The 23,829-nt window shown below is 35.2% G+C and overlaps 1 protein-coding gene across 3 annotated transcripts in view; it reads left to right on the top strand.

The window, feature by feature from the left end:
- LOC149533839 (peptidase uncH-like) overlaps nucleotides 1-23,829 on the top strand; it is a 282,829-nt gene that overhangs the window by 85,229 nt on the left and 173,771 nt on the right. For all 3 annotated transcript variants that reach the window (XM_089804019.1, XM_089804018.1, XM_089804020.1), the window contains 5 exons: nucleotides 16,600-16,652; nucleotides 21,362-21,498; nucleotides 21,619-21,709; nucleotides 21,876-21,941; nucleotides 22,121-22,346. In XM_089804019.1, the coding sequence (XP_089660145.1) occupies nucleotides 16,600-16,652; nucleotides 21,362-21,498; nucleotides 21,619-21,709; nucleotides 21,876-21,941; nucleotides 22,121-22,346 (573 nt within the window). The remainder of the gene's footprint in view (nucleotides 1-16,599; nucleotides 16,653-21,361; nucleotides 21,499-21,618; nucleotides 21,710-21,875; nucleotides 21,942-22,120; nucleotides 22,347-23,829) is intronic.

Raw genomic sequence — 23,829 nt, 5'->3', positions numbered from 1 at the left:
CTTGGGTCATAAAATTGTTCATACTTCACAAACTGTTTAGAGTTTCCTTTAATGTTTTTAGGGGGCTATCTAATCACCCTAGGCGATTCAGTACATACCAGTTTCGGCACTGTTTTGAAGGCTGGGAATTATATAAAAAAATCGCACCAAGGCCGTACAGGTACGGCAATATTGACAGGCTGTGATGCCCAGACAGGAACAGACCTTTGTTTTCCCTTCAGTTACCATTCAGTAAACTTCATCGGCAGGGCTGCAGTCAGGCAGGGAGAGGTGCCATTTTGAGAATTCATGCATATGACAACTCATGGAGACGGAAATCCCAGGTTCTTGATGTTGCTTTCATTGTTTAAAAACTAAGTACAGAATTGTATATGCTCAGACGCTGTTATTCATTTACCTTCAATTGAATTGTTACAAATATTGTAAGAATTTGCTATTACCATTGGAGCATGTAACAGATCGGTCCTCAAATGCAAATTACAATAAGTTTTTTCTGAATATTGTTGGTGCTACTATTATTCATTGCATTTGTTATAGCTATCTTATTTGGTGAATTTGTTTAAGACATTAAATCCTTACCCATTTAATATTTGCATGCCAAGTATTTGACGAATTGCCATAGTTCAGTATTGGGGTTTTTAGTGGCCTATTTAGTAAGGGTCATTTCAGATTCACCGGTAGTATTGCCATGAAGTAGTGCATTTTTTCCCATGTCTATATACTTTTATTATAAGTACTTTTGACTTACATTTGTGACCATTGTGTAAACTGTTAACTAGTCTATCATCCTTTCTTAATGGCCATTAATGAAAACATTTAAGTATTCCTCAAGGTTATTGTTTTTCCATTTACCTTATAAGATAAATACATTCGATTGGAAACTCTTCTTTAACCGCAATGTTTATCAATGCACCCTTCCTTTGTACAAGCATGTCAAAATCACAAAGCTATTTTCTATAGTGTATTCATTTTCCATATCTATATACTTTTAAGTTTATAAGTATGTTTGACTTTCATTTGTGATCGTTGTGTAAACCAAAGAATGAAAACTCAAAATTGGTTAGGAATCAGCAAGGCCTGCTCAACTCGTGAATCAAATCATGGAGAATAAAAAACATATCTTTTGGGGAGAACTGATTAGTGCTGCACTCTATCAACATTTGCTCAATGTAGGGACTTCAGTGCCTTTCTACATGAATTCTTACCTTGTTTATATTGCTGCTGCCATGGGATCTTTCTTTGGACTCTCAATTTAAGGAGATCGTCTACAGATTCCAATTTGGGATTTCTATGATCAGATCACTCTGGCTTATAGTAAGTTTCATTTCAGAAGAGTTCAGGATGCTTTCTTTGGGCATTTTCGATATTTGTTTGATAGATATTTATCTATCAAAAGGGTATCTGATGAAGCTTGGGAAAAGGTAAATCAGTATGGTTGTATCCTCATCCAGTTTCCAACTTTTACTTAAGGGTTGGATGTTTTAAAGGTGAGCCATATACCTTACCTAACTATGCTACTGATAAAATCATTATGATTGAATTAGTCAGACAACTAATGGAAGTTCAGTCTTATCAACATGCTTTGGATAGGCCCGGTTTTGGTATTTCTTCTGCTAAAACCTTGGTAATTGGTAATAATCTGATCAATTTATTACATGAAGCAAAAAATATGGAAGTAGAATTGCAGCCAATCACTTTGAAGAAATTCAAAGCCAGATTTGACTTTGATTATAGAGAGATGAATTCTCAAATCAAGAGGGTTTTCACACATGTTCATCGCATTGAGGATGTTTGGATTGACATGCGAGCAAAATGGATATAATGAAGATGGATTACTGTAGATTAACTTTGTAGCAAATCATTGATCTTAACATGCTTGAGATCTCATCGGATTCCCAAATTGAAGATGATGGCAATGTTCTTGATCCCGAATATCATTAGGAAGTTTTTGATAAAAGATTGCCTTTCCCCATTCAATGGCAGCAGAAGGAAGGTGCATCCATTCTTATTAGATTTCAATCCATTTTAGCAAACACCAACAATTGGCTGAAAATTAAAAGCCTAAAAAGGGTTAATCTGAAATTGGGTTTGGATTGTGGAAGCTTTGGTCCTCTTAGAAGGAAGTCACAATTGGAAATAACAGGTAAAGATGGAACTTCTTCTTCTAATGCAAAGAAGTCTCTTACATTCAAGTTGAAGGGCGGAAAGGGATCTTAATCATCTCAGATTCCTAAACCAGTTCAGGAATCAGAGAAGGAATTAGAGACGGAATCAGATGAAGAAGATGAGGAAGAAGAAGGGGAAGTTATGATCATATCTCCTCCAAGACCTGCACATACTCAAGCACCAGCCATGCATGAAGCACCCTTTTTGGATGAGATAGATGATGATGTGGATTCATTTTCCACTGTTTTCACACCTTCTATTCTAGTTTCAGAAGTCAACACGTTTGCTCTTCCTATTTCTTCAGCCGCTCCTCTCATTTTAGCAAATGACCAATATGAACATTTGAGAAGTGTTTTCGAAGATTTTCCAACTCTTACAAAGGGTCAAGTTTCTCAACTTGATACATCTCTAACAGGTTTTGACCTATTCATGACAGAATCCTCTCATCATGCACCTATGAATTCAGTTGTTTAGATTGAATCTCGCTTAGTCACAACAGAGATACAATCAGGATCAATGCCAATGGTCTCCACTATACCTGTTTCCACAAATGAAGGTTTCAGCTTGCCTGCATGGTTGAGTAGGATCACCATGAAGAGAAGGAAAGTAGTTGTACCTCCGAATAATCTTCTTGTAAAGAAAACTAAGTCCAAATCTTTAAAAGATAAGATTGTTTCAAGGATCTTAGTTGATTAAGAGAAAACCAAGTTTGTAGAAGTTGCCGAGTCACTAGTGGACAAACCTATTGAAGAACTTACCCATTCTGATTACAAGTTCACTAAGGTAGAAATCGGGAAGCAGTCATGTTTGAGTTGCTTGCAAGATGCTCAAGATTCATTAGCTAATGTGTCAAAAAGAAATCATGAATTATGGGAAAAGAAGAATCAACTCAAATAGGAGGTTGTTCACCTAAATGAAGTCATTCGGCAACAATCTTCTCAAAGTGTTGTTATTGTGTCTCAAACATCCAAGGAAAGAAACCTGATTGAAGCCGCTAAGTCTTCGATAGGGGAAGTCATTTCTGGAGTTCGAGCCATTACAAAAACATTTACAGTTCTTAAGCGTATCAAAGATATGAATGAAATGGAGCAAGACTTGATTTCTTTGTTGACTCAAGAAGCCGATGATTTGAAAGAGATTCTCAATGATTGGGATGAGATTGTTAAATTTGGTTTAGATGCCATGGTTTCATGTGACATTCTTCCATCCTGTGAAATGTTCTTTAGGTATCAAGGGCTTATGAGATATAAAGAAGAAACATTGAGAAAATTAGTTACAAAGTTGTAGAGAGCTCTTAGAGATTGTTAGATGATAGAAATAGGAAGTACATGTGATTTAGAGCCAATGGGATGTCAAATTCTTGATGAACATGGTAATTTGATTGCAGTTGAAAGAGCAAGTCTAGAATATACAATTAGGATCAATGCTGATTTAGATTTTGAGGATTTTGGTTCACATGATGAAAAAGTTTGTCCTTTATAAATTCTTCAACAAAACACTTGCTAGATTCTTTGATGACAAATTCTAAGGTTGTGCAATTAGGATATGTAGATGCAGTAAGGATAGAGGCGATATCAAAGACAATGGAGATTTTTGACCTTCCTACAATGCATGATTTTATCATCAAGTTCAAGGCACTAAAGAACAATCTTTAAGATTGTTATTTTGTTTTTATTTCTCTTTGTAGATTAAAGAGGATGCATTGCATAAAAAGATTTAATTACATGTAATGCAAGTTGCATAAAAACATGAAAGCATGGCCTCATGTTGCATTCAAGGTTGACAACCTTACAATTCATATAAAGACTCGTACAATTCATTCTAATGACCACAAAATTGGGGTAAAACAATTGAAATAAAAAATTATTATTATTTCTAAAGTTTTTTTTTAAAAGTGGCTTTAGCAATAATTCTTCATGATTTTAATTGAAATAATACTCAATAGTGAAATAACTAAATAAATGTTATATTGTAACATATACAGGAGTAAATAAACAATAAATAACTAAATTAATGTTATTTATAATGTTATAACAAATAATATAAATATTATCGTAATAATAAGCATTATTATTTTCATTAAAATCAAACAATAAATAATTAAGATAATTTTCAATTATCAAACAATAAATAATAAATATGGTGATTTAAATCAAATGTTATAAAACATATAAAGACAATATATTAACTAGGAACATCATGCGAATTAATTGGACTTCGGTCACGATTTGTTAAGGCCAACGAGCATAACCTTTGACCTGAGAATGGATATTTAATCCTTTTCAAGACCGCTCAGAGGTAGGACAATTCAGGTAGAGATAAAACGAAGGTGGAAGAGAATCCGATAGAAGTGAATAAAGACCAAGCGTTTAAAGACTAGGATAAAAACGACAAGGGTGTGGCATTGCAGAGTGCCAAGGATGTGAGACTGGAAGTCATATTTGCCTTGTTACACGTGGAGATCCATACTGGTTATGCACAGATGGCTGACGGCTTGTTTCAGATAGCCTGTCCAAACAATCATTGATTTGCAAGCAATCAAGCTCAACACAAAGTCACCATCATTGTCACATTGATAATAATAGCCAGAATTGAAACATTAAAGAGGAACACCGAGCTAAGGAGGAACTTTCCTTCATTAGGAATTCTAAATATAATTCAAGGTAGAGATATAATATCTCTGAAGGTCAATAAATTAAAAATGGCTGAATACATATTCAGATGAAATGAAAATGCCCAAGGTAGTTCATAAGGCTTAGGAGGAGAGTTATCTTCCCTAAGAAGGATGGATGTATTTGATCAATCATATATAAGGCTTAACAAGAGTAATTGTGAGGGGACATCATTTAGTGGAGAGCAGTTTCATTTTAGGAGCCCTAGGAGGCCTCCCCTAGGAGCTAAGTGATCGATCACAACCTCTCCTTAAGAGTGAAATATTAAGTAGGATATGAGTTTTAATTACTACATTTTTAATAATTTTGTTCCTTCTTTTTAAATTGCTAAGTACTAACTCTTGTGCAGGTTTAAGAACTAGGAAAGTGGAAGAATAACTTTATTCAGACAATAGGAACATTTCATTAGTATTAGAGCCTCGATCTTGCCATCCTGAGGGCAACCTTCTATGCAAACCTACGAAAGAAGAACAAAGAAAATGACCATGAATGAAATGGCTAACGAATTAAGAAACTTTATGGAACAAACCAATCAAACGCTCATAAATCAAAATGAAAGGTTAGATCAATCCAAACAGGCCCTCCTAAAAGCTCTTTAAAATATGGGGAATTCTATTAATAATTTAAGGAATGACTCTTCCCATAGGAAAGATGTGAGTTCAAATGAGCAAGATAATAACAAATCATCATCTAGAATTCTGAGACCCCCTTTCTTACCTAGAGAAGAAACTCAAAGGGAACAAGATGGAATAAACCAACCTATCAATAACACAGTGGAGAATGCAAGAGCCTATGCAAACCTCAAACCAGAAATTAGGGAACTCAACATTTACAGAATTCAATGAGGGACAAAATCATGAGGGTCCTAGAAGAACCAAAAGGCAACCAAACAAGGAACATAAACATAAGGTGAACAAGGTAATGCTACCTAATTTTGAAGGATCAGGAAAGATAACCACCCATCCATGGCTCCAAAAATTAAACACAAAATTTACTCTTAGCCCTATGATAGAGGAAGAGACACTCCAATTTGCTATACTCCACTTAGAAGGAACGACACATGAATGGTGGCACAATGGACTTCTCTCCTTAGGACATCAAAACATAAACTCATATCAGGAATTCTCCCAAAAACTTATCAAACGATTCAACCAAGTTGAACCTGAATGGTACTTCAAAGAACTAACCCATTTAAAGCAATAAGGAACAGTAGAAGAATTCTCTAATGAGTTCCAAAAACTTTCAGTCATGGTTTGAGATTTATCACAAAAAAAGGCTTACATACTTATTTGTTGAAGGCCTAAAGGATTCTATCAAAAACATAGTTAACCCATTAGAACCTCGAATGGTGGAAGAAGCCATTCAGAAGGCTAGAAAGGTGGAATCTAATGTATCCATAGAAAGATCTCGAACCTACCCTTCTAAAAATCCACACAAACAAGAAGGATAACGAAAGGAAAATAAAACATGTTACTTTTGCAAAGAATCATGGAATCTAGGACATCGGTGCCGAGGTAAGGAAAGGGACGAGTTATCAAAGAAAGGATTGTGTTTCAAGTGCAAAGAACCATGGGGACGAGATCATCAATGCAAGAAGGGACAACTTCGTAGAATGGAAGAAATAAATACAGACGAGACACCAAAAAAAAGAATGAAGATAGATGAAACGGAAAATCGGAACCTCAGCCGTAGTCACCCAAGAGAGTGGAATTCGAGTAAAGGGAGTATTAAAGGGCCAAAAGGTAGTTGCGTTAATAGACTCCGGAGCTTTACATAATTTCATCAACAAGGATCTGGTAATCAGAAGAAGGGTAAAAACAAAAGAATTTAAACGCTTCAAGGTAATAATGGGCAATGGCATCATTGATCAATGCATGGAGATCATTCCCCAATTGGAAATTTCTTTAAACAACTACACCATAAGAGCAGATATTTTTGTTGTGAAGCTACAAAATGACATCATCCTTGGAATGCTTTGGATTGACTCTTTAGGGCGTTTCACTATTGAGAATCCCAATCTAGAAGTATGTTTCAAACATGAGGGGAAAGATATAACCTTAAAAGGACTGCCTGATGGATCATCCAAAGTAGTATCCTGTAATAGGATAGAACGCATCCTTAGACATAATCAAGGAGAGTGGATAGCCGAGTGTATGATTCTTGATAAAGCACCCACTAATAAGCCAATAGTACATGTTGATATACAGCCCATCCTGTAGCAACACAAAAGACTTTTTGAAAACATTCCCCTAGGTATACCACCTAAAAGAGGTTTTGAGCATTCCATAGAATTAGGAGGAGCCAAACCTGTTATAAACACCTCTTATCGACATCCTCATAAATACAAAGAGGAAATTGAAAAAACTATTAAAGAATTATTAGAAATGGGACACATTCAACCTAGCAATAGCCCATTTTCCTCCTCGGGAGTCCTCGTTAAGAAAAAAGATGAAACTATGAGGATGTGCATTGATTACAGGGCCTTAAATAAGAAAACCATTAAGAACAGGTGTCCAATTCCCATAATAGATGAAGTAATGGATGGACTACATGGTGCTTGATATTTTTCAAAGATTGATCTAAGATTAGGATACCACCAAATCCGAATGAGGAAGGAAGACATTCCAAAGACAACATTCAGATGTCATTATGGATATTTCGAATTTTTAGTACTTCCTTTTGGCCTCCCAAATGCTCTAGCCACTTTCCAATTATGTATGAATCATATTTTTAGGCAGCAATTAAGGAAATTTCTCTTATTTTTTTGATGATATACTTATTTATAGCAAGACATGGGAAGAACATTTGCAACATATCAATGAGGTTCTGAATATCCTAGAGACATAATCACTATATGCTAAAATGTCAAAATGTGAATTTGGACTAAATGAGATTTTTTATTTAGGCCACAAGATTAATGTTAAAGGGGTAAGTGTTGATGAAGAAAAGATCAAGACTATTATAGGATGGCCGAAACTAGATGCCCTAACTCAACTCTGAAGTTTTGTGGGACTATGCAACTATTACAGGCGATTTGTTAAAGGGTTCTCTAAGATTGCAGCCCCCCTTACAGATTTAACTAAGAAAGGTGCTTTCTCTTTCTCCTAGAAAGAGACAATGAATTCGTGTCCTGTTTTAGCCATTCCGAACTTTACAATGCCTTTTGAACTACAATGTGATGTGTCAGGAGAGGGAATTGGGGCAATTCTCAAGCAAAGAAAACACCCCATAGCATTTGAAAGTCGTAAAATCATAGAAGCAGAGAAGCACTACTCCATATATGATAAAGAAATGCTAGCCATAACGCACGCCTTAGCCAAATTTCGGCAATATCTAGTTTGCGGGAAGTTCATTGTTAAGAGAGATCACAACAGCCTACGTTTCTTTCTGAGCCAAAAAGATCTTAATGATCGACAACATAAATGGGCGAGTAGAATTCAAGCATACGATTTTGATATAGAATATGTTAAAGGAGTGAATAATGGAGTTACAAATGCCCTCTCTCAATGCCCCTACATCAATATGATTACTAGCATTGCAGGGAATTGGGAGCAAGATATCATTGCAGGGTATGCAAAATATCCCAAAGCTAGTGAAATATTAGAAGGGAATAATCCAAACGAAGACTTCAAAACACGAAATGATATTATATTTTATAAAGGAAGAATATTTCTAAGTCCGCAATCAAACGTCAAAATAACAATCTTACAAGAATATCATGATAATCCCTTATCCGGCCATCAAGGGTATTTTATGACATACAAGCAAATAAGAGAGAAATTTTCATGGAAGGGTCTAAAGAACGATGTCCAGAAATATGTACAAGAATGCATGACTTGTTAGTGAAATAAGGAAGAACACACACACCCTGTAGGACTGTTACGACCATTACCCATTCCTAATAAAAAATGGGAAAACATTTTAATGGATTTCGTAACCAGCCTACCTAAAGTTCAAGGGAAAAATAGTATTTATGTAGTAGTGGATAGACTCACCAAGTATGCTCATTTCTTTCCCGTTAGTACTGAGTTGTCGGCACACCATAGAGTTGAATTATTCTTCAGAGAAGTCTTCAAACTCGATGGGCTTCCATAAAACATAATCAGTGATCGAGACAGTAAATGCATAAGCCAATTTTGGCAAGAGCTATTTAGACTAGCAAGGACTAGTTTAACCCTGAGCACAAGTTACCATCCGTAGACAAATGGACAAACCGAAATAGTAAATAAATGGTTAGAAGGATATTTAAGGAACTATGTAACAGGGAAGCATAAAGCATGGATCAGATGGCTGCACTTAGGGGAGTTTTGTTATAATACAACCCATCACATGTCAAGTGGAATGACCCCCTTCAAAGCTTTATATGGGTATGAGGCACTCACATTCGCGGATCTAACTTTACAAGGAAGTCGAGTACCAAGTGCACAAGACTTTGTACAACAAAGCACAAATATCTTGAAGACTCTCAAAGAAAACCTCCAAGCAACCCAAAATAACAGAAGGTGTATGTGGATAAAAAGCGTATTGAAAGAACATTTGAAGTCGGGGATTTTGTTTTCCTAAGATTAGAACCATACAAGAAAACGTCAATAAAGAAAAATGGAGTGGAAAAATTCAAGCCGCAATTCTATGGGCCATATCAGATAATAAGGAAGATTGGAAAGGTAGCATATGAAATACAACTACCTAAAGGTAGTAGAATCCATAATATATTTGACCAAGGCTTAAAAAGGTATTAGGGAAATTAATAGAACCTTGTACAGAATTGCCACCACTAAACGATGAAGGCCATCTTGTTTTGGAACCTGAGGTTATTCTAGACACTTGAAAGAAGAAATTGAGAAATAGAATGATGACCAAATATTTGGTCCAACGAAAAAATTTACCTAAGGATGATGCCACTTGGGAAAAAGAAGACATTAAGTTGCTTGAGTACAAGCAAAATTGAGTGGGAGGGACTGTAATGACCCCAAAATCAAGGTAAAACAATTGAAATAAAAAATTATTATTATTTCTAAAGTAATTTTTTAAAAGTGGTTTTAGCAATAATTCTTCACGATTTTAATTGAAATAATATTCAATAGTAAAATAACTAAATAAATGTTATATTGTAACATATTCAGGAGTAAACAAAGAATAAATAACTAATGTTATTTATAATGTGATAACAAATAATATAAATATTATCGTAATAATAAGCGTTATTATTATCATTATAATTAAACAATAAATAATTAAGATAACTTTCAATTATCAAACAATAAATAATAAATATGGTGATTTAAATCAAACGTTATAAAACATATAAAGACAATATATTAACTAGGAACATCATACGAATTAATTGGACTTTGGTCACGACTTGTTAAGGTTGACAGGCATAACCTTTGACCTGAGAATGGATATTTAATCCTTTTCAAGACCGCTTAGAGACAAGGCAATTCAGGTAGAGATAAAACGAAGGTGGAAGAGAATCCAGTAGAAGCGAATAAAGACTAGGATAAAAATGACAAGTGTGTGGCATTGCAGAGTGCCAAGGACGTGAGGTTGGAAGTCATATTTGCCCTGTTACACGTGGAGATCCATACTGGTTATGCACAGACGGTTGACGGCTTGTTTCAGATAGCTTGTCCAAACAATCATTGATTCACCAGCAATCAAGTTCAACACAAAGTCACCATCGCTATCACATTGATAATAATAGCCAGAACTAAAACGTTAAAGAGGAACACTAAGCTAAGGAGGAACTTTCCTTCATTAGGAATTCTAAACAGAAATCAAGGCGGAGATATAACATCTCTGAAGGTTAGTAAATTAAAAATGGCTGAATACATATTCAAATGAAATGAATGTACCCAAGGTAGTTCATAAGGCTTAGGAGGAGAACTATCTTCCCTAAGAAGGATGGATGTATCTAATCAATCATCCATAAGGCTTAACGAGAGTAATTGTGAGAGGACGTCACTTAGTGGAGAGCTGTTTCATTTTAGGAGCCCTAGGAGGCCTCACCCAGGAACTAAGTGATCAATCTTAACCTCTCCTTAAGAGTGAAGTATTAAGTAGGATATGAGTTTTAATTGCTACATTTTTAATAATTTTGTTCTTTCTTTTTAAATTGCTAAATACTAACACTTGTGTAGGTTTAAGAACTAGGAAAGTGGAAGAATAACTTTAATCAGACAATAGAAACATTACATTTAGGGTCTTTGGAGACCTTATTACATTGCTAGGATCATATTTCCAAGGCTTGATTAGGTCCTTGCTTACATCCACAAGGTGCTCTTTCTAGGATCATATGAACAAAAGTGAAAAACATTTCAAAGGCCAGGTTAGGTCCTTGGTTACATCCATGAGGTGCTCTGCACCATTATCACTAGATTGCTAGTGCTAGAAATCTTTAGATTTTTATATGGGTGAGAATATCTGATGAAAGTTGCACTTAGACCTTTGCATTTGACGACATCAATAAATCATTAATCTTTATTCAAATGAATTAATGAGATGTAATGTCCCCTATTTTTTAGTAGTAGGCAGTTAGTCAGTGAGGCCAGTCCATCATTGTGATCCTCGTGGTCTGACATGATATTTTGAGGGTCCATGGTGATCGACTTACAGTTTTTAGTAAGTTAGTGATGGCGGTTTCCATTTCAGGTGGGCACGTAGGTGCTATTTTTAGTCAATGATGATTTGACACTTTTAGTGATATATATTGAGTTTAAGTTATAAATTGCTTTTGGGCGCCTAGTGGGGGTATTGATCATTATTTCTCATGGAATATAATCGCAAGTCTTAAAAGCAATACTTTGAAGTGAAAGGTGTATTGAACAAAGTAACAAGAATCGGAATCGGATCGGAATCGGCAAGGCCGAATCAAATCGTGAATCAGCCATGAATTGGAATCGAATCGCCCATGAATCGGCAAATTTAAAAAACCCTTGAAATTTAGTGAGCAACTTATTTCATAAACCCTTTATCGCTGATTCGATTCAATGATTCATAGAAAATCATTTGGCTTGAATCGAACCGCCGAATCGCGTGAATCACATGAATTGCCATGATTCTTGGAACTATGGTATTGAAGAAGTCTTTTTAAGTGACAAGTACCTTCATGAAGCTTTTAGTTTAGGAGTTATTTATTCAAAATTATTTAAATTAAAGCTTCCAATTGAAAAGTGTATTGCTGAAGGCTCTTTAGTGAAAACTGTGTGGGAGAAGCTACTTTCTTTTTTGGTGACTTGAAAAAGTCATCTTTATTTATTATAAAAACAATGCTTTGTGAGAAAGGAATTCATTCTATTGCTTATGTTGTTTAATGTGCATTTTGTGTTTTGAGGAGGAGTTGAAAAAGGGGTTTTAACATTGCTGGAGAATTGTGAATTCTTCACCATTTCAGCACTTTGAATTTGTGAAACACCATGTGACTTGTGCTCTATTTGTTGAGTATTGATCTGAGATTATCTGAGAAATTGAATGGTGTTGTTGTATAACATTCAATTAATTGTTTGGCTGCAATTTGATAAGAGAAGGAAATTTGTTATTGTGGTGTTGAATCTGCTATATAATTCTTGCAATCAAATGCCATTTTGTGGAGTTTAACATTGGTTGCATTCTGAATTATAACTCGTGATCTCTTTATAAGGGCAGTGTTGAGGTTTTAATAGGCACCATTTGAGCTATTTGATGCAGGTCAAGTGGCATAGAAACAATAATATGTCTTGGGTAAGCTGCATTTAATTTCAAGAGGTTGCATTAGGTATTTCAATGGCCTTTGTTTTCTTCTAGAGGGGCGCTTTTGATTTAAGAGGCCAACATTGCATTTGACCATCATTCCCAGGTGGCTGGAGGTCATGAGGAGAAATGAACACCATATTAGGAGCATTCCCACGTTCGTTAAATGTTCTTAATTAAATTAAGTCTTATTTTATGCTAATTGTTTCTTAAAATGTTTCTTGGCTGTAGATGTAGATTTACTTGCAAAAATTCTGATATATGCATTTGAAATGATTGAGCATTGTTTCCATTACCTCTTGTCCTTTGCTTGGTGATTGTTGAGCTATTTTGCAAGCATTTGAAACCATTTCAAGCAAGCAAATACAATTGGAAAATAAGGGACAACAAGATAGAGGTTTCATGCAAAGTGTTTGACAAAATGTCAAACATCTTGAAGTGAAGAAATTTGATGTTTGTTAGAGTTAGAACCAGCATAGTTCATTATAGTGGTACCAAGAGCTTGCATGATAAGTGTTTGACAGAATGCCAAACCACTAGATTTGAAGTTAGAACTGGTTGGGGTTCTTTACATGAGAACTGTGCATGATCCCTCTTATTGGTCCACTACTACTTGGAATCAGTCTTGAAAGCATTCTATTGCCCTTGGCAAAACAATAACATGCCATTGTGAGGTTGGAGCCTAATTTAGAGTATAGGCATAATTGCATGGCAATGGTTGGTAATGATAATTTCCAATGTTAGATGACTTCACACGACATATGAGACAATAGACAAAATTAGACAATAGAAAACAACTAAAAATGACTAAAAATGCAATTTTTGAGTTTTTCGGACACATTCCACGAGGTAACATGTAGTCCAAAGAGCGAAATTTTACATGATCAGAAAAAATGTTCTGATTACTAGGGAAAAACATTAGGTTCCATTTGAAATCAGAGCTTTTACCCTGATTGCATAAGATCTAACATGTGTAGTTCAAGTTGTTGTTAGGATCAAAAACCCTAACAACACATAAATGTTGTTACAAAGTGTGCAATTAGAGAAAAAAGCTCTAGTTACATGTATTTCATAGGTGATTTGGGTTTGTGGCTTTGATTGCATATGAAATTAAATATTACAACACATGCATTTAGGATTAGAGACCCAAATTACATATGCTAATGCATTCCATAGGGTGTCAAAATCTGTGATTTTGCCTTGAAAAAGTAATAAATACATGCATGCAATTGGGGGTTTTAATCTCGATTGCACATTAGTCTGCATTTTTGATGTGCAAGCAAGATTGCAATCAGGGGAAAAACTTTCAATTACAATTAGTTTTATATTTCTCTATATATATATTATGTTTAAAGAATGAAATTGGGATGGCAAAACTTGATTGCTTGATGCTGAGGAAAATTAAATACAAACCCCTCTACATCTAGGTCAGAAATCTTGAACAAAAAGAATATGAAGCCTCAAATCTGGTAAACAAGAGAAAACAAGTGTTGGAATGCAGATTTGCAAATTTGTGCAAGCCCAAAGCAAATTCCAATGTTTTGAAATTTTGTCACGCAAATTTCCACGTAACCATGGATTACCAAAGGATAATAGGTTTAAAAAATGATTAATGACTTTGAGACATTGCACAAATGACTTTGAGACATTGCAAAAAATGAAATGTAAATCCTAATTAAAGAAACAATCAATCTAAAGAAAAATTGAAATGATAGATATAGTATAAAACAATGTGTGGTGGAAGGTAAAAAGAAAATGCGCAAGTCTCTCATCTTAGATGCGCAAATGATGTGAAGACAAAACTCAAATCTTAATGAAAATGGTTCAAAAGAAACAAGAAAAGAACAAAGAAATAAAATAAACATAGTAAGGCACAAAAATAAGACAAAACCCCCAATTTGTTTAAACAATGAACAAATGATTCAAAAAAAAATGCTAGACCTTGGTTGAACAATGTCGCTTGGGCACGGAAACAACATTGAAGGCGTTCAAACCGATGTTCCATGACTCGTGAGTGAAAGGGGTATCCCAAGTTGATAGGAAGAGCCTTTCTCAGCGAGTCATTCTAACCGTGACCCATGACTCAGAGGGAGACCATCTAACCTACGTGATTCAGTGAGTCAACAAGTTAGTGGCTAACTTGCTAAGTCCATGGTCCCTTACCTAACTGACATCAATCTAAAATAAACATAAAAAAGTACTTTTTTTTGACTTATTTCCTCTTAAAACATTCAATTTGAGATGCAAAAGTTACGTCTAGAATTTACATTTTTGGGATTTATTAGTACTATTTTTAGCATCTTAACAATTCAAGAAAATGATGCACGGTATGGAGTTTTATGTGGTTCTCAAGGTGGTAATTTGATGTTGTCAATGGGGGCACTTCCCCTCCTGCCCCATAAGGGGCTTTTCCCCTTGACCTCTCTGGAGGTGTTGCTCACAAACCCCTGCATTTAGGGTCCCTATGACTCCTGCAAAGGGTGCTCCCCCTTGACTTCACTGGGGATGTTGCCCCCAAACCTTCATTTTATATTTGAAGTGCACTACAACTTTGAGTTTGCATAGTACAAGTCATTAACTACACTCTTATCGTTAGTCTTCTTGTGTAATGCTTGATGTATACTTGTTGTCTAGAAACTTTTTTTTTGGGGGGGGGAGATGATGTATTCGGCATAAAATGGCCATGTTGTGTTTGTTAATATTGGTTATTTGGCAGTATATGTTGTGCTTGATAATATTGATTATTTGCCAGTGTATAATTGTCTTCAATGTATTAATTTGTGTTTGTATTTATGTGACCAATGTATATTTAATTTGATCAAATTAGCTTCTATATTGATGATGTTATTGTGTCTTTATGCTTTATTTAATAATGGGTGGATGAGAAAAGTTTAAAATCCTTAAAAATTTCTGAAATTCAAGGGTTTATTCACTTTGCCAAGTCATTACCAATTCAAGAGTCGAGTTGGCCTTGCCGAGTCCGAAACCAGGAACTATGGCTCAAACTTCAACAACAAATACAAAGATACAATAGAGTAAAATTGAGATCAAAACACGACCATATTGCAGTTTAAACGCATATAAGATGGCAAGAGAAAGTTGAAACTTGAGGCCGAGTTTCAATATAATGCTTCCGTATAATTTGAATGCATGCCATAGTGGAATCAAACCATTTTAGATACAATTCAAACTAGGCTAAATGCAAATGGCAAGGGAATAAAAACATTTGACAAGGCTCGGCATTTTTATTATCTGACATTTTATTATTTGCAATCAATGTATAATTACATGTACATGAGTTGTTGAATGCAATATTGTTGATAAAATCCATTTTCCATATATATTGGCCTGCAAAGCAATATGCAGTGATGTCTAAAAGGTCCTATTTTTATATGTTTCGAGACTTTTATATGCATTACATGAAAATAAACATGTAAAGGCCCTTAGAAACCCCAAATTTAAAAAGAAATAAATAAAAATTTAAATATAACTTACAAAAACTAGTCAAAACTAAAACAAAAATAATGACCTTTAAATGACAAATATAATGACAAAAATGCTTATGAAAAACTGACTTGAGGCTCAAAAATTGTTTACCATATGTACAGATAATGATTCAGGAAAAAATCGTATTTTTGTCTTTGATTTTTAGGCTTGCAAAAATTGAGGACAACAGCAACAAAACCATAGAAGAAAAGTTCATATAATATTTACTTTTAGATTTTTTTTTGGGTACAATGAGATACCATAAAAGAAGAAAAGTTTAGAACAACAATAATACTCAAGTTTGTATTTTATTTATACATTCGACTGCTTTGGGATATGAAATGAGTTGGCTGACTTGCATATGTTAAATTTGAAGTTACATCCAATATTTCTGATGTATTAGTATTGGAATTTGAGATGTGAAGATCGTCAACTCAGTATATGAACAAAATAAATGAAGTCATTGTTTAATGATTTTTCTTGTTCTAAATTTTTGAAGGTCAAGTTGCCTGCTGTTCTGATAAAAATCATTGGCGCATAATTGCAGGGCAACTTTTCTTTGTGACAGATAGACATGGATACTGGAATCTACACAAATGGGTAATATTTGATTTTGAACCATGTGTAATTAATGCATAGACTTGTAAATGCTTAATTCTATAGGTCCATTTTTCCCTTTATTTTCAAATACAATTGAGGTGATCTTACTTGCTAACACTGTTCATTGAACATTGTAAACATGGTCAATAGATTTATCATATTTAAGACATTTTTAGATGAATTATTGTCTATCCTCAAAATCTTAAATTAGATAATGATAGGTCCCTGAGTGATTTAAGGCAAATTTTATGTTTTGGGAAAGTAAAGTTTGAATGTTGATAGAAATCTAAATCTAAATATGCAAATTTCCTTGACTGAGTTGCATGTACATCCAAGCTCGAAAGTTGAACATGCATTGTTAATTTAACTGTATCAGCAGGCTTACATTCAAAATTTAGAGGCTATAAAGAACTAAATATGAGGGTTTTTTATGATCAAAGGAATAGAAAGTAAAGAACTTTTGTTTAAAAGAATAAGATAAATGAGATGATATTATTAGTTGTTATTAAAATAAAATCTTTTGTAGCATATTCCTATATTCCTATATTATGTCCAAAATCAAAATTATACAATAGTAATATATAAGAAATGAAGATCTTTAGTTGAGCTTCCATATCATACAAGTGGTGGTCATATTGCCCTAGACACAACATACCTGTCACATAGAATGACATATAAATCTACAAATAGTCATACGCAGGCTCAAAGGCCGAGCAACCAATGTAAGGCACCATAAAATCAGCAGGCCGAATAACCATGAAGAGAAAATCTGTAATCTGTATGGTAAATGTGAGGAATAGTCCTGTTCATTGGCTTTTTCCATAAAATGCCTACAGCCTGCAAAGGTCCGACTGATGGATGGTGGCAGATTTTGAAATTCAGCTCCAAGAATTCTTCTAAATCTAGCACCAAGCAACCAGAGTAAACACCAAAGAATTGGATGAACTAATGAAAGAGAAAATCTGTATCTGCACAGAAATGACTGATCCATTGGCTGTCTTCACTAACTGTGTCTTCCAACTGCAGATGGATAATCCATTGATATAGAATGTGGAATGGAAATTCAGCTCCAAGACTTACACCATGACTAGCATCCATGTTTTAGTAGCTTTTGTGGAGTGAAAGGAAAGAGGAGAGGGTTGAAAGCTGGTAAGGATTTATAACTCTTTGATAATTCTAATACAAGTCCACTGCTATGAATTATCCCAAGCAAAATACACACGAACAGAATAGACAAAATATGCTATGGTAGAAGAGCAATCTGAGATGTCAATTTTATTTAGAGAATTATAATTGCTTATTGCGGCCAAAATATAGCTCAAGAGACCTTGCACCTTGGTCAATTAGTGATTGCATGGCGTTGGGAGTCATACAGGGGTATTGACAATGCCCTACAAATATGATATTACTGACCTGCTGCTGTCCAATTTCTGATTGCTGATGTTGCTACTGCCTGCAATCTCCCAATGGTGATGTCTATGTTGCTGTTGTGTCTCAGATGTATGTAATTGCTGCAAATATGAATGTATGACGTGATGCTCACAGAATGTATGCTGCTGTCTTGTAATGTCCCCTCTTTAGTTCGACATGGCATTGATCATGGATTTGCCTATTCCAGACTCTCGTAGGCAAATGGTGTGGAGAGAGAGTCAATTCTGCGGATCAGATGGTCATATCTTGCTCTTGAAGAAGTGTTAAGTGGTTATATTTTATTATTATGTGTTATTGGGGCCTACATGTTATAATTTTAAGTTGAGTTGCACTTTTTATTTTATAAAATTACTTTATTATAAAAAGTGCATTATAATGAGATTTTATAAAGGATGTTTCTAGAAGTTCTAGCAACTTCTTAGAAAAGTGAATAAATAGAGGGCTGGGCCTCTCATTTGGACATGCTTGGATTTGAGATTTCTTCTACTTCTTGCATTGTGGAGCAAATTTGTAGTCTCTTGGGCCTGCAAATTATTATTTGATCTTTGGGAACGAATCATTCCCTTGGATTGACGACTTTGAGGGTGTGAAATATCACCTGAATTGTTGCATTTGAGGAGTTGGTAATGCAGCCATCTCATTTGGACTTCATTGAGATTCCGTTATAAGGGTTTACTTTGGTTGGAATAAGGGTTTCAATTGTGCCCTAGCATTTGTGGATTGATTAACAGGGTTTGAAGACACAGTTGTGCATTATTTTCAGACTGCCAGTCCAGGGTTTGGACCCACGTTTTTGCTCATAACTCCTAATTGGCTTGACGGATGAATTTCATATTTTAGGGGGTTATTCAGCAACCCTAGGCGCCTAGATTTATTGCTTTTGGAGTGACAAAAAACGTTGCAATATTTTTATCTAGCAGCCGTACCAGGCCGTACCTGTACGGCCCTGTCAGTTGGGCAGCAGCAGCAATTTTGTGAGTCGGTTTGGGGCAGATTGTGAGGTCTTCATGTGGCATTAATCCAGCATTAATATCTGGCAAAATTGGAGCTATTCCAGGTGCACAAAATATTGATTGCCAAAATATTGCATGTTAAGGATTAGAACAGTCAGCACTGTCATTGCATAAATAGTTATTTCCAGTCATTAATAACTGTTGTAAAAGTTTCGTCATTTGTATTCCAAATCTGAACTGGGTTATTGTTCATGTCATAACATGGCATTGTCAAGAGCTTGATGTATTAGAAGTGGATAGTTGTGACAGTCTCTCATTGTAATCAGTTCTATTTGCTGTCATAAAATCAGAATTGCATTGGACTTCATATTTGAGTTTCATTTTGTCATCTATTTGAGTTTCATTTTGTCATCTATCTCTTAGATTGGTAGTGTTATAATCTGGAATTGTTGTTCATACATTATTGGCATCATATATTGAGGTTTCGTTGTACAACAATTAGTAATATTGCAGCCTTATTCAGTTACATGCCAACTGTTTGACAAAATTCCTAAGTTCAGTTTGAGGGTTTCAGTGGCCTTTATAGTAAGGGTCATTACATGTCTATGTTCTAAAAGGAACTGCAAGATCATTTCCGCTAATATGTTAGAAGCCATCAAGTTGACTCAATAATGTGTGTGGATGAATGGTAATGTAGATTGCATGGCATAGTAGCTATGATTGCCGATGTAAATATGCATGTTACTGTCCACTATGAGAGATCACAGCTCTTGATATGATCGATGCCACCAATCTCTGATGGATGACAGTGTGAAAAGCTGATCTCCAAGCATGTTGTTTCTGTCTTTAAGCCACAGTCTCTATGATTGCCAAGGGAATATAACCACTGGTCCTGCAATGTCGATATGCCAACTGAATCACTGAAACAATTGATCACTCCAGATCGCAAGATATAAAAGATGAAATGCTGAAAATGTTTTCAGATCCATCAATCCAATTTGCTTTTGAAGAGACTTGACCAAACTTGGATTGATAGTAGACTAGGGAGGATATCTCGCCTCCGAAACTGCACTCTCCCAGTGAATTTCAATAAGGATTCTCAGAAACAAATGAATTCAAAAGCTGATCAATGCTTAGTTTGCTCACTCGATGCTGATATATGTATGATGTCCAAGGTAAATCAAACAAGCTAGTTGGCAAGCTAAGAATGGTGCCACAAAATGAAAATTAAATAGGTCTCGGTAGTGCACATGTACACCACCCAAATTGGCCTCCTTGCAAGTTTTACTAGCTCACAGGGGACCATGTGAGCTATAAGTGTGACTTGTGGATATGTCCGGCTTAAGGAGGGGACTTGACATGCTTTTTCATCCAAAGTGAGCACTTAGAACATCTGTAAAGAAATATGTATTTAAACATTTCTCAGTACCAAAACCTGCCAGCTCTCTTCCATAGTGGATTGCACTTATGTCACCATCTGACTTTCTGCACAAGCCACCTTTTCATCAATATCTTCTTCCTAAATTTTGTACTGATTTTTCTGTTCAATTTGATTGCCTGCATCATAACATAACCCTTCAATTAAGTATCATTATACACAGCTGTATAAGGCCTGAGATCCTTTCCTATATTTCACATTTGTGCTTGGAGATTTCCCTTTTCATCTTGACCCTGACCTCATGACCACAATCTTCTGGAAGCCATTCTTACAGAGCTTAGCAATCAGAATTTCCTAGAAATTAAAGAAGTAGAGGCAAAAAAAAAGGAGAGCAAATACTGTTATGACCTACCAAATCTAATGTCTTTGGAATATGAACAGAAAATATACAAGATTATACCATCCCTATCAATACAATACCTTAAGCATGCCAGAGGAACGACTTCCAACCTTGCTAGCATCATTTTTTCAACATTTTGCTTTTTAGTCTGTACATTGTTCAACATATCATCCTTAATGTAATCTATATAGCATTAAACTTCAACTATGATGCATTAAAGTTTGATGTTTAAACCCATTATGAGTTAGAAATTAGCTTTAATTACTACTATTAACTATTAAGTCATCCCAAGGCTACCAAAATAACCATTTAACTGCTGATTTGCTCATAACAATGGAAGGCTCCATATCCAAGGCATCACATTGATTATATGGAATCCAAAAAGGCATGGAGAAATGAAAAGGTTCAATTGAAATATTTAGTCAATGGTATTGGGTTGCCTTTTTCCTATTAAGTTTTGAACATTGCAAATACACGAAAATGTCTTATGGCTTGGGCCTTGGCCGTCTTGCTCCAACATCCTTTACACTTACCACCTCTTTGACAGAATGAGGAAAATAATGATGTGCAACCCCTGTACAAATTGGACGCCGAGTTTTCTAGAGCATCATGGGGATTTGCTAATTGCTCTTATGCTTTCATTGAGCATGGTGGGAAAACCGACAACATCGCATGCACATACAGGTCTAGATCATCTTTCCTTGATAACATGTAAAGCTATCCATGCTGCTCTTCCAAGTCAGTTCTAATTTTTTTATTGTTATAGGTATGATCTTTCTGTGGCTTTTGCAACCTAATTTGCAGGCAAAATGGGTTGTCCCATCTGGCGCTTCTTAACCATGACCTCTGTTCCTTTTCCATAATCAACATTCCTTTCACTGATGTTAATAATATGGTATGATTACAATTCTTTTCCTTATACTATATTATATCTCTTAGAAGCTTGCGGGATTGTACTTTATTATTTCAATTTGTAGATTATTATAGACAAAATGAGATTGTATCAAAACAGTACAATGAATGTAAATAAATTTACTTCTTCGCTGAAAATTGTGATGCAGAACTCTGATGGAAGTTGTGCATACCTAGAAGCAGCATCTCCTGAACATCCTCTGTCTGTAGTAAAGGTGTCTGACTCTCTAAAATGCATCTTACAACATCAACATAACTTAGTTATAAAGTTGATTCATAACTACCATAGGGTTCTAAGATAATGTCTACTTCAACAGTGCCTGAATAGGTAACAGATGGTTTTCAGTTACATTTGTTTCACTTTTCTTACATTATTTCTAATTCTTGAGTACAGATATCCTTGAAACATGATCAGATTGAAGTGCAAGATACCTCTGTAATATGGTGCTCATCTTCTCTGAACATCTCGCAATATAGTCCGATTTTTAGTTTACCACAAATAATTGAATTCTGTACGAAAGTCCCTGGACAGACAGCATTTGCATATCTGTATCTTCCTAGCAATATCAATTACCAACCACCCAAGGGTGAAAAGCCTCCCTTGCTCATAAGGTGTCATGGTATGTTATATTTTACTTTGAAACTGTACTTATTAGTGTACCTTTTTTTGTTAAGTATGGCTTCAAGCCTTCATGTATTATATTGTTTATGTTAAACGTTGATGTTAAGAATTGTGGACTGGCTAGGACTTGAATACAGGTCTTTCCATCAGTAGTTTGGTCCACCGCAGAGCTACCATATCCTTAGAAGTTTCTGGAGTTTGGATTGACCTTCCATTAGCCTTCATGTATTATATTGTTTATGTTAAACATTGATATTAAGAATTGTGGACTGGCTAGGACTTGAATATAGGTCTTTCCATCAGTAGGTTGGTCCACCACTGAACTACATATCCTTAGAAGTTTGTGGAGTTTGGATTGACCTTCCATTAGCCCACTCGAACCAAAAACCAGCCTGAGGTCATCTGATCTGGCTTTGATACCATTCTGGACAACATAGACTGTGTATGACTTGAACCTTGAACCTTTCATTGACTTGTTGGGAGACTATCACAAAGCTACTGGGCTTTTATAAATTTTTTTTTCTCTTTGAGTGTGATAAATTCTCCGTAAGAAGTGATGGATATTCCTTACTTCGCTTTATCAACACAAATCTTACCCATTGTAAACAATCCTCAACAGTATTACTTTCCGTTCTGAAGTAAATGTGTACGAAGAAAAAAAACTTTATTTTATGAATTGTTTCAATGTGAATTAAGTAAAGAGAGATTACCAAGTCAACAAGAGGAGAAACTTATCATGAAAAACATCAATAGCACAAGAAATGACCTAGGAGACTGAAGTTTCCCCACCTCTAATTAGTACCATCTTGCTGGTTTCTAGAGGTTTTCTACCTTTAAAGATTTTCTGGGCAAATTATACTGTTTTTGGTTCCCAAAAACTCATCAATGCATCAAAAATCACTTGAATGTAGAAAATTTTCACAATTACAGTTATATACAACTAAATGAATTGCACAAACATGTTTGGGAGGAAGTAATGTAGACTCAACATATACAGGAGAGCTTAAAAGAAACACAAATGCTTTAGATCCCAAAATACCAAAGAAGATATGCCTGTACACATCATCAGGGATTTATGCTTGCAATTTTGTCCTATGTAGCGACAAGTTTGATCATGGTTAAACTTATTGCTTATAGCTCTATTTTTTTGTGATAGTTCCAACAATGATTTAGCCCATCATAGGTTTCATTTAAAAATTATTGAAATTCCCTGGGTGTTTAATTAATCCAAAAGGATATTGCTCTAGTTGTCCTAATTTACTTACTAGCTTTCCATATTTCTTCTTGTTGCTTGACTCCATCCCTGACATGCGCCTTTCAAATCACTCTCTATGTTGTGGTCTCATCATTTCCATCTCCATCTCTAGAAAATTAGGATGTAGTAGACTGTCATTGAGATAGGAGGACTGGATGAAGATCCCACCAGCTTCTACATCATTTATGAGTCATGCTTTGAAAAGGCTTAGTAGTTGTACTTTTAG

The sequence above is a fragment of the Cupressus sempervirens genome, chromosome 10 (assembly GCF_028749045.1).
Source record: "Cupressus sempervirens isolate cs-2001-9-10 chromosome 10, ASM2874904v1, whole genome shotgun sequence".
Taxonomy (NCBI): domain Eukaryota; kingdom Viridiplantae; phylum Streptophyta; class Pinopsida; order Cupressales; family Cupressaceae; genus Cupressus; species Cupressus sempervirens.
This window is presented reverse-complemented; position numbering and strand designations above follow the sequence as displayed.